Source organism: Chiloscyllium plagiosum, unplaced genomic scaffold, assembly GCF_037043375.1.
Source record: "Chiloscyllium plagiosum isolate Xiang-an unplaced genomic scaffold, Cpla_swu_hap1 HiC_scaffold_1, whole genome shotgun sequence".
NCBI lineage: Eukaryota > Metazoa > Chordata > Chondrichthyes > Orectolobiformes > Hemiscylliidae > Chiloscyllium > Chiloscyllium plagiosum.
In genome coordinates, this window is record NW_028270139.1 from 73,148,117 (window position 1) to 73,161,870 (window position 13,754).

Here is a 13,754-nt window from a genome sequence, read left to right on the forward strand (position 1 = left end):
TACAGATGACAGGAAACACAAATTTGACTGGGACAACACAACGATCATAGGACAAGCTAAACAGAGGACAGCCAGAGAATTTCTAGAGCATGGCACTCATCCACGGACACCATCAATAAGCACATAGACCTAGACCCAATATACCGGTGACTACAACAAACAACCAAACTGGCAACGGAAGCTGCAGAAACTGAACTAAATAAATTCCAGAAGAGACAGTAAAGTGGCACCGCACACACTGAAAATGTCGCCTAGACAGGGAACGAAACATCTGCAAATCAACTTCTCAGCTCAGCGAATATACCCTTAACCACGACAATTTTGAAAATCTTCGTATTTTATTCTCGTATGTGAGTGATGTCTCAAAACAATTTTTTTTTCATTATTGAGGACATGTTTTCTTGATTATTGCTGTAAAAACACAAGTTCTACACTATCAATTGGCTACATGACTTCTTGGATGATTATCATGAGCATAAATAGACAACACTGCCAGGACATTCTCAGGATCCCTGGCACTATATTTGATGTCTAGCATCCATCCAGTCAAGTGCTGGCAGTCTTAATGGTGGAGCAGCAAGCACCAACTAATATTCATCAGGACACACTGGTTGCATGTCAGACATGCCACTGTAATACAAATGAACATTTACACCCAGTTACTCTTTAAGCATCAGTGCCTTGGAAAGAGCCACTTACATTAAAGTTCAAGACATCTGACACCTTGATAGCCATTGGGATTGGATGGCCACCCATTCCTTCATGTCGCAATTCCCTCTCCAACAATTAACACAGTTCTGTGACAGTGTGGGACATGCTGTGTCTTCACTGACACTGCAACTCATTAATCCAGAGGAAATGGTATTGAGGACAATAGACTTTTGGCCCCTGTCACCTCACTGCACATCCTAAGGGGACATTCAGCTGCGATGTCTTCACATGAAGGATGGTTGGCATCTGCCACAGGTTGCTGCTGGTCTAACACTCTTAGTCTCAGGATATCACCCCAAGTGCTCCTCATGCCAAACACTCATCAGTTGTTTTTCAATGATCTTCCCTCCGTCATTAGGTCAGAAATAGGAATGTTTTCTTGATTGCACAATGTTCAGTGCCATTCACAACTGCTCAGATACTGAAGTTGTTTATGTTCATCTTTTGCTGTGTGTGGACAATGTTCCAATTTGGGCTGATAATCAACAAGTTACATTTGGACCACACAGGTACCAGTGAATAACCACTTCCAACAAGAAATAATCTAACTACCTCTTCTTAACATTCACTGGCATTACTACCACTGCATGTCCAACTCACCAACGTTCTGGGGGTTACCATTGATCAGAAACTTAATGGGAACTGGAACATAAACCCTGCAGCAACAAGAGCAAGTTAAGACTGGGAATTCTGGGTATATAATTCATCTTCTGACTTCTGAAAACATGACCACCATCAACAAGGTATAGATCAGGCATGAGATGAAATACTCTCCACAGATCTGGTTGAGTGAAGCTCCATCATCAGACATGATGCTCGAAATTATCCATGTCAAATTAACCTGATGAATCAGCATCCAACCAATACCTTACACATTCACTCCCTTCACCACCGACAGTCAGCATTGTAAACTACACAATGCACTGCAGCCACTTGCCAAGGTTCCTTCAAAATCATTTTGTGAAACTATGACTTCCACCACTGATCTTAACAAGCACAGTGGATGCATGAGATCCCCAATAGTGTTGATTCCTCTCCAGCACACATTATGTTACCTTGGATCTATACAACCATTCCTGAGTCCCAGTGTCAAAATCCTGAAGACCCTTCCAGCACTGAAATTGCAGCTGTTCAAGAAGGCAGCTCATCACCATCTTCTCAACAATAATTTGGGATGAGCAATAAATGCTGACCTTACCAGAAATGTTCACATCCCATAGAAAAAGAAAAGCCATTTTGAACATAAAACTTTGCTAACACCAATAAAATGAATGTGCATGTAACCTAAGATTTGGCATTATTCATGAGCAAAGGATGATACCCAGGACACATGCCTAACGTTCTTCACAGACAGCAATGAGATTAATAATATCAGTCTGCACAAGTGACGCATGCTGATGTGGCCTTAGTTAAGGATTCACCTAAAGGATGGTACATTCAGATATGCAGAACTGGTATGGATGCTTCACTTGCTCTGAAGTGTCACTTAATTTATGAGCTCAAACTCCTGGCATAGAGCTCATGGGGTTTCTGACCCAATAGTAAAAATGTTACTGGCTTCGCACTTGATGTCGTCCTAACAGAGGCTGCAATAGCTAAGGTGTAACTACCAATCAGAACACTTGTATACTCTAGATACAAAATTAAATGCATTTTGTGTTTCAAATATTAGGATTGAATTACTTCTACACTCTACCTGCTGCATTGTGTTCATGATATTTAATGAGTTCTGGGATGGTATCGAAGAGGTGTTTTTCTGCCACATAGTACTGTTTGTTTGATGTCTGCGTCTGTTTTATGTGGTAGTGTCTGACGGATCCATTTGGTTCACTGTAAGAAATCATGAAGATCATAAATAAAACAGCATATCAAAATATTCCTTTACGGTTACAGTTATTTTCTTACAGGAGGTACAGTAGCCAAAGGAAAATAGTTGCATTTGTTCCAATTATATAGGTGTTGACTTCTTGTATCACTATATTTTTTACAAGTGGGTGACATTTATTTGACTAGTAGCAAAAGTAATAAAATAAACTATCAAGAAACATATCTGTTATTATAAGTGAACAATTTTGCATTTTCTACACCATTGCGCTGCAACTATGCTATCAACTCATCCATTTTAAAGCAAATCCATTTATGTACAAGACTTCAAATAACAATTCTCATAAAATATGAGTTTCCCCACAGGCTGCAGTATAATTATAATGTGCACTAGGATGACCAATTATATTGAAAGGATTAAGTGAACCATTTAATTGCAATGGTCTATTGGTAAGTAATAGTTTGAGACCAACTGAAGCTGATATTGATTTCATAAGTGAGTGCAATGAAGAGACCTAATATTATATTTTGCAGCAATTATTACATTGCTTAAAAAACTAACAAAACTCTGCTTTGTGTATATGTATAAAAGTACTGAAATCTATTTCCACTGGCAACAGTATGGCTGGAGTCAGTATATCACTCAAAATGATGTTGATGCATCATGCATCGCTGTAACCATAAAGCACCTTTAGTATTTGGGGTCATGCAAATGCACAAAATGAGTAGGAGATATTCTTGGGATCTTTGAAAGCTTATGATTCACTCCAGGGCCTGTCCAGAGATTGTCATATATGTTGCAGTGATTTATCTGAATGCTATAATTCGGTGAAACTGTGACTGTTCAATTCTATGACTTTTCTGATCTGTAAAAGGAAAATATAGCAATTTTTCAGATAGGGAAATATAACATGTGAAAATCTTCCAACACAGATCAGAATTAGTTAGGACCTGAAATAAGGATTGCCTTTTGCAGATGGTATCTGGACACTTGTTTCAAGTGCACTAGTTACACTGTAATGGATCCTTTGATTAACTCTAAACTCAATAAACTCCAGACTGCTTGAAGTATGAAGAAGTGGAATTATCTTTTCAAAGTGGAAAGGTTTTAGATAGTCAGGGCCTTATACTAACCGTGCCAAAAACTTAAGAAAAACAATCTGCAAAGTACGACCTATTTTTATACTTGCACACTTAAATGAATAGCACAGAAAATCAAAATGTTCCAGTTGAAAATTCATGAAGTAAAATCAATGATTACCCTCCAGCTTTAGTGTAAACAGACACTGTGTAAATTCCTTGTTGACTCGAGTCTCTGACAATAAAAGCCCCTTCTGTAGCCTGAAAAGAATATACACAAAAACATATTTTTTCAAAAACCTGCTAACGTTTGCAAAAGACTAAGGGGTGAAATTGGCCTTTGCACTTATAACGAATTTGTGACATGCTTTGCATATGCTCAATATTGAAATCTAAGAGCAAGAAAATACAAAGTGATGTAAAACAGGCAACCAAGAAATACCAGCGGTTAAGAACAATTTCACCCCCCAACATTTGAAAATATAACACGAGACAGAAATAATATGATGAAGACAAACAACTAATCTTACAATTCATGCTTACTTGTTGAAATCCTGTGCAATAAGATGTGAGAAGTTAAGCTGTTCATTCTCACTACCAGTTCACCACCACCTTCTCAAGGGCAACAAAGGATGGGCAACAAATGCTGGCTAGCCAGTGATACCATACCGTCCCATGAGTGAACTTAAAAAAATCTCATTTGCTTTAACTTCATTCTTATTATTGAATATTTTGCTAAATCATTCATGTTCATAAAATGTATCATGTAACCTGAATTTAACGCACGTCCAAATAATAACATAAGAACATAAAAATGCAGGAGCAGAAGTAGTGTCTATGTCCCCACAAGCCTGCCCCGCCATTCAATAAGATCATGCCTCAGGCCTCAACTCCTGTTCTATGCCAGTTCATTATAAATATAGAAACGTAGAAGATAGGAGCAGGAGGAGGCCATTCGGCTCTTCAAGCCTGCTTTACCATTCATCACAATCATGGCTGATCGTCCAACTCGATATCCTAATCCTATTTTCTCCCCATAACTTTTGATCCCATTCGTCCCAAGTGCTATATCTAGCCACCTCTTGAGCACATTCAACGATTTGGCATCAACTACTTCCTGTGGTAATGACTTCCACAGGCTTGCCATTCTTTGATTGAAGAAATGTCACCTCATTTCCATCCTAAATGGTTTACCTTGAATCCTCAGACTGTGACCCCCGTTTCTGGACAAACCCACCATCGGTATCTGCCCTGTCTAGTGCTGTTAGAATTTTATCTGTCTCAAGAGATCCCCTCATTCATCCAGTGAAAATAATCCTTACCAAGGCAATCTTTCCTCATACATCAGCCCCACCATGCCGGAATCAGCCTGGTAAACCTTCACTGCACTCCCTCCTTCCTCAGAAAAGGAGTCTAAAACTGCACACAATATTCTAGATGTGGTCTCACCAAGGCCCTGTATAACTGCAACAACACATCCTTGCTCCTGTACTGAAGGCCAGCATCCCATTTGCCTTCTTTACCATTTGCTTACCCTCAGCAATTGGTACACAAGGACACCTAGGTTCCGCTGCACACTTCCCTCTCTCAATTTACAGCCATTGAGGTAGTAATCTGTCTTCTTTTCTCTTCTTCCAAAGTGAATCACCTCACATTTATCCAAATTATACTGCATCTGCCATTGAATTGCCCACTCACCCAACCTGTCCAAATCATGCTGAAGGATCTCTGCATCCTCGTCACAGTTCACCCTCCCACCCAACTTGGTATCATCTGCAAACTTTGAGATGTTACTTTTTGTTCACTCATCTAAATCATTAATATATGTTGTGAATAGCTGGAGTGCCAGCACTGATCCCTGTGACAGCCCATTAGTTATTGCCCACCAATTTGAAAAGGACCCATTAATTCTTACTCCTTGTTTCCATTCTGCCAACCAGTTTTCTATACATCTCAGTATACTTCCCTCAATCCCATGCACTCTAATCTTGCACAATAATGTTTTATGTGGGACTTTGTCAAAGTAATCTGAAAGTCCAAATATACCACATCAACTCACTCCTGCTTGTCAATTCTACTTGGTATATTTTCACAGAATTCCAATAGATTTGTAAAGCATGATTTCTCCTTCATAAATCCATTCTGACTCGAGCTGATCCTGACACTGCTTTCTAAATGCTCCACTATAAAGTGCTTGATAGTGGATCGAAGAATTTTCCCCACAACTGATGTCAGACTTACTGGTCTATGATTCCCTGTTTCTCTCTACCTCCCTTTTTGAATATTGGAGTGGCATTAGCTACCCTTGAATCTGCAGAGACTGTACCAGAGTCAATAGAATCCTATAAGATGGCCACCAATGATTCCACTATTTCTAGAGCCACTTCCTTATATACTCTGGGATGTAGATCATCAGGCCCCGGGGATTTATCCACCTCCAATCCCAAGAATTTTCCGAGCACCATTTCTCTACTAATTTGATCTCCCTCAGTTCTTCTCTCTCACTAAGTCTTGCATTCTCCAACATTTCTAGTATCTGATTTATGTCCTCTTTTGGGAAGATAGAACAAAAGTATGTAATCAGTTACTCAGCCATTTCTTTGTCCCCTATTATACATTCCCTTGTTTCTGTCTGTTGGAGACCTACATTTGCCTTTGCCAATCTCTTTCTCTTCATGTACCTATTGAAACTCTTAGTGTCAGTTTTTATATTTCCTGCAAGCTTACTTTTGTACTGTATTTTCCCCTTCTTAATCAATCCCTTGGTCCTTCTTTGCTGAATTGTAAACTGGTCCCAATCCTCAGACCTATTAGTTTTCTTGGCCAATCTGTATGTGTCTTCCTTGGATGGTATACTATCTCTAATTTCCTTTGTAAGCCATTAAGCTTTTACCCATTATGCTTTTGTGCTGGACAGGAGTAAACAGTTATTGCTGTTCCCCCATGTGTTCCTCTAGCATTGTGGCTAATTTGATTTGCCCATTAAAGTTACCCATGATCATTGATATTTCCTTATCACATGCATCTCTAATTTTTCCGTTTAATGCCATTCCCAACATGTCCACTTCCGTTTGGGAGTTTATATATGACACCCACTAATGTTTGTTGCCCTTGTATTTCTCAACTCTACCCACAAATTGTCAGAGCTAATATCCTTTCTCACTATTGTGTTAATTTCCTCTTTAACCAGCAATGCCACTCCACCATATTTTTTCCTTATTGCCTGTCTTTCCTAAGTCATACTCCTAAAGTTGTCAATATTTCAAAAATTCTCTCTACTTCTTCTTTATATACTGTCAGAGGTTCAATGTGTTTCAAATCCATGGGTAGGCAATGGCTTAGTGATAATATTACTAGACTATTAATCCAGACACGAGCTGAAAATGTGTTGCTGGAAAAGCGCAGCAGGTCAGGCAGCATCCAAGGAACAGGAGAATCGATGTTTCGAGCATAAGCCCTTCTTCAGGAATCCTCCCTCTACAAGGATTTTGAAGAAGCTCTCTTCCTCCCTCTACAAGGATTTCAGTGAGTCCCTCTCTCACTGCACACCCCAGTAACTGCGAATCCTATTAATCCAGACACTCAGGTAATGTTCTGGGGACACACATTTGTTGGAAAATGAATTCAATAAAATTTCTGGATTAAGAGTCTAATAGAGTTATAGAGTCATACAGCCTGGAAACAGATCCTCCTGTCTAACTCGTCCACATTGACCATGTTCCCAAACTAAACTAGACCCACATGCCCGCACTTGGCCCACACTGCTCCAAACGTTCCTATTCATGGACTTATCCAAATACCTTTTAAACATTTTAAGTGTACCTGCATCCATCACTTCCTCTGGCACTTCAATCCACACACTAACCACTCTCTGCCCTTTCTTAAACTTATTCCTCTCAACTTAAAAATATGTCCCCTAGTTGAAGCCCCCCAGCTTATGGAAAAGACCTCCGTTGTTCACCTTATCTATGCCCCTCATGATTTTATAAACCTCTATGAGGTCACCCCCCAACTCCGAATCTCTAGTGAAAAAGGTCCCAGTCTATCCAGCCATTCTTTATAACTCAAACCCTCCATTCCTGGCAGAATTCTGGTAAAGCTTTCCTGAACTCTCTCCAGTTTAATAATATTCTTCTTATAACAGGGTGGCCAGAAATACATACCAGAAAAGGCCTCGCCAATGTCCAGTGCAACCTTAACATGACATTCCAACTTCTATACTCAAAGGTCTGAGCAATGAAGGTAGTGTGCTAAACATCTTTTTAACCATCCTGTCTACCTATGATGCAAATATCAAAAAATGATGTACCTTCACCCCTAGGTCTCTCTGTTCTACAACAATACCCAGTACCCTATCTTAATTGTATAAGTCCTGCCTTTGTTTTACCAAAATACAATACTTCACATTTATCCAAATTAAATTCCATCCACCACTCCTCAACCCATTGACTCAATTGATCAAGATTTCTTTGTAATTTTAGATAACCTTTATCAATTCTGGTGTCATCTGCAAACTTACTCATCATACCTCCTATTTGTCATCCAAATCATTTATATAAGTGACAAACTGGTCACAGACTTCCAGTCCAAAAAACAACCCTCCATCATCTCCTGTTGTTAAGCCAATTTTCTATCCAATTGGCAAGTTCACCCTGAATCCAATGTGCTCTAACTTTACTAATTAGTCTATCATGCGAAAGCATGTCAAAGGCTTACTAAAGTCCAATGATGACAATAAAGTCATTCTCAATTGTTGGAAAAACACATCTGGTTCACTAATGTCCTTTAGGGAACGAAATCTGCATCCTTATCTGGTCCGGTCTACATGTGACTCCAGACTACAGTAGTAGATTCTTAACTACTGTCTGGGTAATTAGTGGCTGGCCTAGCCAGTGATACCCACATCCCATTAATTAATATTTTAACATTTGCAGACTGATTTACCTCTTGTCGAAGAAGCTGCTCTGCTTTGGTCCGTGTTATATTTTTACAGTACCATCTGCAGGAAACAAAAAATTATTTCCATATTCAATACGTCATCTTGGTGTCATAGTGCTGCATCAACAATGAACACTGAAAGACCAAACCTTCTTCCTTCCTGTGCTTTTACCTCAAACAAGCTTTCCTTAATGTTAAAAAGCAAAATATTCTAAATATTTAGCAGGTCAGGTAGCCTGTGCGGAAGGAGAGAGAAATAATATTTTTCTCCACAAACACTGCCTGACCTGCTGAGTATTTCCAATTTTTGAGCTTCTATTTCAGATTTCCAGCATCCAAAGGGTTTTTGTTTCATTTTCCTAATTAATAAGCTTCTCCTTATTCCTTTTAAAACTTTGTCATATTTACTAAGTTGAGCAAAGTAAGGTTGTGTGGTTAACTTTACTGTTGCTCCACCTTTAAATGGATAACACCAACCACTGAGGCCCAAATAACTAACAAGCAAGCAAGAAGCAAATGGCAACAAGTCTGAAATTTTAACTGTGGTCCCTTGGCTCAGCAAATAAGTTGTAAACATCCTGTGTTCTGAGTGGCTCATTTGAAAATATATTTAAGTATTAATTGAGTAGATGTGAGCCCTCATTGCAGCCATTTTACTTTCATGAAATAGATCAAAAGTTAAGATTTAGCTCTACACTAAAATTGAGTTTTAGACATCTGGAGTAGTCATCCAAAATAGATACTTCACCCCTTTTCTAAGTTAACATTAAACGTGTTCTATTCCACTTTTCCACACATGATAACAATCCAGCAAGGAACTATCACCACAAGGACAAGTTCACATTTGTAATAATTCGTTCAGACCTAATAAGAGGACAACAGATCCTCTCAGCACCAAAGCCTTCCTGCCAGCTCTTTCCCACAGTCCTCCCATTTGCCACTCATCTTTCTGTAGGCTTCTACAGGCAAGGTAAGGAACCAACAAAAAACTATTGCATGAAATTGTTCAGCTGTATGTAGAAGTGGCACACGTGAAATGAAGCCTAGGAGCACATTTTGAGCCAACGGGTAGAGACTCAGATGGAATTTCTTGCATTGTGCTTTTTATTTAATTATGATTGCAAAACAGGGGTAAATTATGCAAAGTCTTTCAAAATTGGTTAGGTCCCATATGCCATTAGTAGTGAAGTTATAACATCAAATGTTCATTCTTAGTGTGCTCAAAGCACCAGTGTCTAATTTATTTGAAGTCAAGGAGTGACCCTTTCTTAATTGCTCACTCTGAAATGCAAAATGTCACAAGACATTATGAGCATTCAAATAGCAGATGCAAGAGTTATATAATGAACTTACTCAAATGCTTCTATATTATTTGATTTCTTTTCAGTCACGTAGTTGCTTGGAATAAGTCCTTCATTTCTGAAATAACATATGTTAATTACTTTCTGTTTCATAGGAAACTTTCAATAACATAAGATTAGACAAATGCAAAATGAATACACAAGTGAAACAATGTAATTAATTTGGCAGTCAGTAACTCTAATTCAAGTAACTGACTGAGGGGGAGGATCCAGTTGTTGTGGTCCACGTTGGGACTAACAACATAGGCAAAGTTAGGGTGGAGGACCTGTTTGGGGATTATCAAGCACTAGGAAGGAAATTGAAGTACAGGTCCTCAAGGGTCATAATCTCCGGATTACTGCCCGAGCCACGTGCCAATTGGCATAGGGATAAGAAAATTAGGGAAGTAAACACGTGGCTAAGGGATTGGTGTGGGAAAGAGGGATTCCATTTCATGGGGCATTGGCATCAGTTTTGGAACCGGGGGGATCTGTACCGTTGGGACGGTCTCCACCTGAACCTATCTGGTACCAATGTTCTAGCGAAGAGGATAAATAGGGTGGTCAGTAGGACTTTAAACTTCTGAGTTGGGGGAAGGGAAAGTCAAAGCGACAGGGAGTATAGAGTTAAATGGAAAGATAAGCAGGAAGATAGCATGTAAGCAGGTGGATTTAACCTTGAGGCAGATTAGGAATGCAACAAAAAGGAAGGATAGCTTAGGACATCTTATGACTTCCAATATCTCTAATGATAAGAATGTTAGCATTAAGCCACTTTACCTGAATGCTCGTAGCATTCGTAACAAAGTAGATGAACTAATGGCACAGATCATCGGGAATGATTATGATGTGGTAGGCATCACAAAGACATGGTTGCAGAGGGTTCCGGACTGGCAGTTAAACATCCAAGGATTTACAACTTATCGAAAAGACAGGGAGGTGGGCAGAGGGGGTGGGGATGCCTTGTTAGTTAAGAACAAAATTAAATCTATGGCACTGAATGACATAGGGTCAGATGATGTGGAGTCTGTGTGGGTGGAATTGAGGAACCACAAAGGCAAAAAAACCATAATGGGAGTTATGTACAGACCTCCTAACAGTGGTCAGGACCAGAGGCGCAACATGTATCGGGAAATAGAAAAGGCATGTCAGAAACGCAAGGTCACGGTGATCATGGGGGACTTCAATATGCAGGTGGACTGGGTAAATAATGTTGCCAGTGGATCCAAAGAAAGGGAATTCTTGGAATGTTTACAGGATGGCTTTTTGGAATAGCTTGTCATGGAGCCCACGAGGGAGCAGGCTATTCTGGACCTAGTGCTATGTAATGAACCAGACTTTATAAAAGATCTTAAAGTAAGGGAACACTTAGGAAGCAGCGATCATAATATGGTAGAGTTCAGTCTGCAGTTTGAAAGAGAGAAGGTAAAATCGGATGTAATGGTGTTACAGTTAAACAAAGGTAATTATGAGGGCATGAGAGGGGAACTGATGAAAATCGAGTGGAAACAGAGCCTAGCGGGGAAGACAGTAGAGCAAAAATGGCAGGAGTTTGTGGGTATAATTGAGGACACAGTACAGAGGTTCATCCCCAAGAAAAGAAAGATTATCCGGGGAGGGATTAGACAGCCATGGCTGACAAAGGAAGTCAGGAAATGTATCAAAGAAAAAGAGAGATCCTATAAAGAGGCCAAGAGCACTGGGAAATCGGAAGATTGGGAAGGCTACAAAAACAAACAGAGGATAACAAAGAGAGAAATAAGGAAGGAGAGGATCAAATATGAAGGTAGGCTAGCCAGTAATATTAGAAATGATAGTAAAAGTTTCTTTCAATACATAAGAAACAAACGACAGGCAAAAGTAGACATTGGGCCACTTTAAACTGATGCTGGAAGGCTAGTGATGGGAGATAGCCCAGGAAATAGCTGGAGAACATAATAAGTACTTTGCGTCAGTCTTCACAGTGGAAGACATGAGTAATATCCCAACAATTAAAGGGAGCCAGGGGGCTGAGTTGAGTATGGTTGCCATTACAAAAGAGATAGTGCTAGAAAAGCTAAAAGGTCTTAAAATTGACAAATCTCCTGGCCCTGATGGGCTACATCCTACAGTTCTGAGGGAGGTGGCTGAGGAAATAGTGGAGGCGTTGGTTGAGATCTTTCAAAAGTCACTGGAGTCAGGGAAAGTCCTGGATGATTGGAAGATTGCTGTTGTAATCCCATTGTTCAAGAACGGATCAAGACAAAAGATGGAAAATTATAGGCCAATTAGCCTAACCTCGGTTGTTGGTAAAATTCTAGAATCCATCGTTAAGAATGAGGTTTCTAAATTCTTGGAAGAGCAGGGTCGGATTAGAACAAGTCAACATGGATTTAGTAAGGGGAGGTCATGCCTGACAAACCTGTTAGAATTCTTTGAAGAGGTGACAAGTAGGTTAGACCAGGGAAACCGAGTGGATGTGGTCTATCTAGACTTCCAAAAGGCCTTTGATAAGGTGCCACACGGGACGGTGCTGAGTAAGGTGAGGGCCCATGGTGTTCAAGGTGAGCTACTGGCATGGATTGAGGATTGGCTGTCTGACAGAAGGCAGAGAGTTGGGATAAGAGGGTTTTTTTCGGAATGGCAGCCAGTGACAAGCGGTGTCCCACAGGGTTCAGTGTTGGGGCCGCAGCTGTTCACATTATATATTAATGATCTGGATGAAGGGACTGGGGGCATTCTAGTGAAGTTTGCCGATGATACGAAGATAGGTGGACAGGCAGGTAGTACTGAGGAAGTGGGGAGCCTGCAGAAGGATCTAGACAGTTTGGGAGAGTGGTCCAGGAAATGGCTGATGAAGTTCAATGTGAGCAAATGTGAGGTCTAGCACTTTGGAAAAAGAATACAAGCATGGACTACTTTCTAAACGGTGAGAAAATTCATAAAGCGAAAGTACAAGGGGATCTGGGAGTGCGAGTCGAGGATTCTCTAAATTTAAACATGCAGGTTGAATCCGTGATTAAGAAAGCGAATGCAATGTTGTCATTTATCTCAAGAGGGTTGGGATATAAAAGTAGCGATGTGCTACTGAGAATTTATAAAGCTCTGGTTAGGCCCCATTTGGAGTACTGTGTCCAGTTTTGGGCCCCACACCTCAGGAGGGACATACTGGCACTGGAGCGTGTCCAGCGGAGACATTTCTTCAGCCAGAAAGTGGTGGGCCTGTGGAATTCATTGCCGCGGAGTGCAGTGGAGGCCGGGACGCTAAATATCTTCAAGGCAGAGATTGATAAATTCTTGATGTCACAAGGAATTAAGGGCTACAGGGAGAATGCGGGTAAGTGGAGTTGAAATGCCCATCAGCCATGATTAAATGGCGGAGTGGACTCGATGGGCCGAATGGCCTTACTTCCACTCCTATGTCTTATGGTCTTATGGTCTTAAGTGAAGAAAAGATTTGGAACATACTGCTATTTCTATTTTGTCGCAACATAAAACTTTAAAAGTTGAATTTTAGATTATTGGATTTTAATTATCACACAGTAAAGTTATCCTATCCTGCCAAAATGACGCACCATATGCATTAGGTGGGATACGGTAACGGTAGAGAGATTGAAAACATGCACAAGATCAGATAGGGGTGCTCAGAACAGAGTCAAGTGTATAGCACTACAAGAGTACGGTGTTACCTAGATTGCAAGATCAGACAACTAAATAGGAAATAATCAAAATCGAACATAAAAATAATAAATCCCAGATCGTTTGAAGAATGAGGGAGGATCTCATAGAAGCCTATAAAATCTTCACAGGACTAGACAGGTTAGGTGCAGGAAGGCTGTTCCAGATGATGGGAGAATCCAGACCAGGGGTCATAGTTTAAGG

General features: G+C 40.2%; 1 protein-coding gene across 2 annotated transcripts in view; it reads right to left on the bottom strand.

Annotated features, from left to right (window-relative positions):
• The window catches only part of txk (TXK tyrosine kinase), a 58,470-nt gene that overhangs the window by 17,986 nt on the left and 26,730 nt on the right, over positions 1 to 13,754 (bottom strand). For both annotated transcript variants that reach the window (XM_043691455.2, XM_043691472.2), the window contains 4 exons: positions 9,907 to 9,972; positions 8,560 to 8,614; positions 3,797 to 3,876; positions 2,408 to 2,541 (listed from right to left, as the gene is read on the bottom strand). In XM_043691455.2, the coding sequence (XP_043547390.1) occupies positions 2,408 to 2,541; positions 3,797 to 3,876; positions 8,560 to 8,614; positions 9,907 to 9,972 (335 nt within the window). The remainder of the gene's footprint in view (positions 1 to 2,407; positions 2,542 to 3,796; positions 3,877 to 8,559; positions 8,615 to 9,906; positions 9,973 to 13,754) is intronic.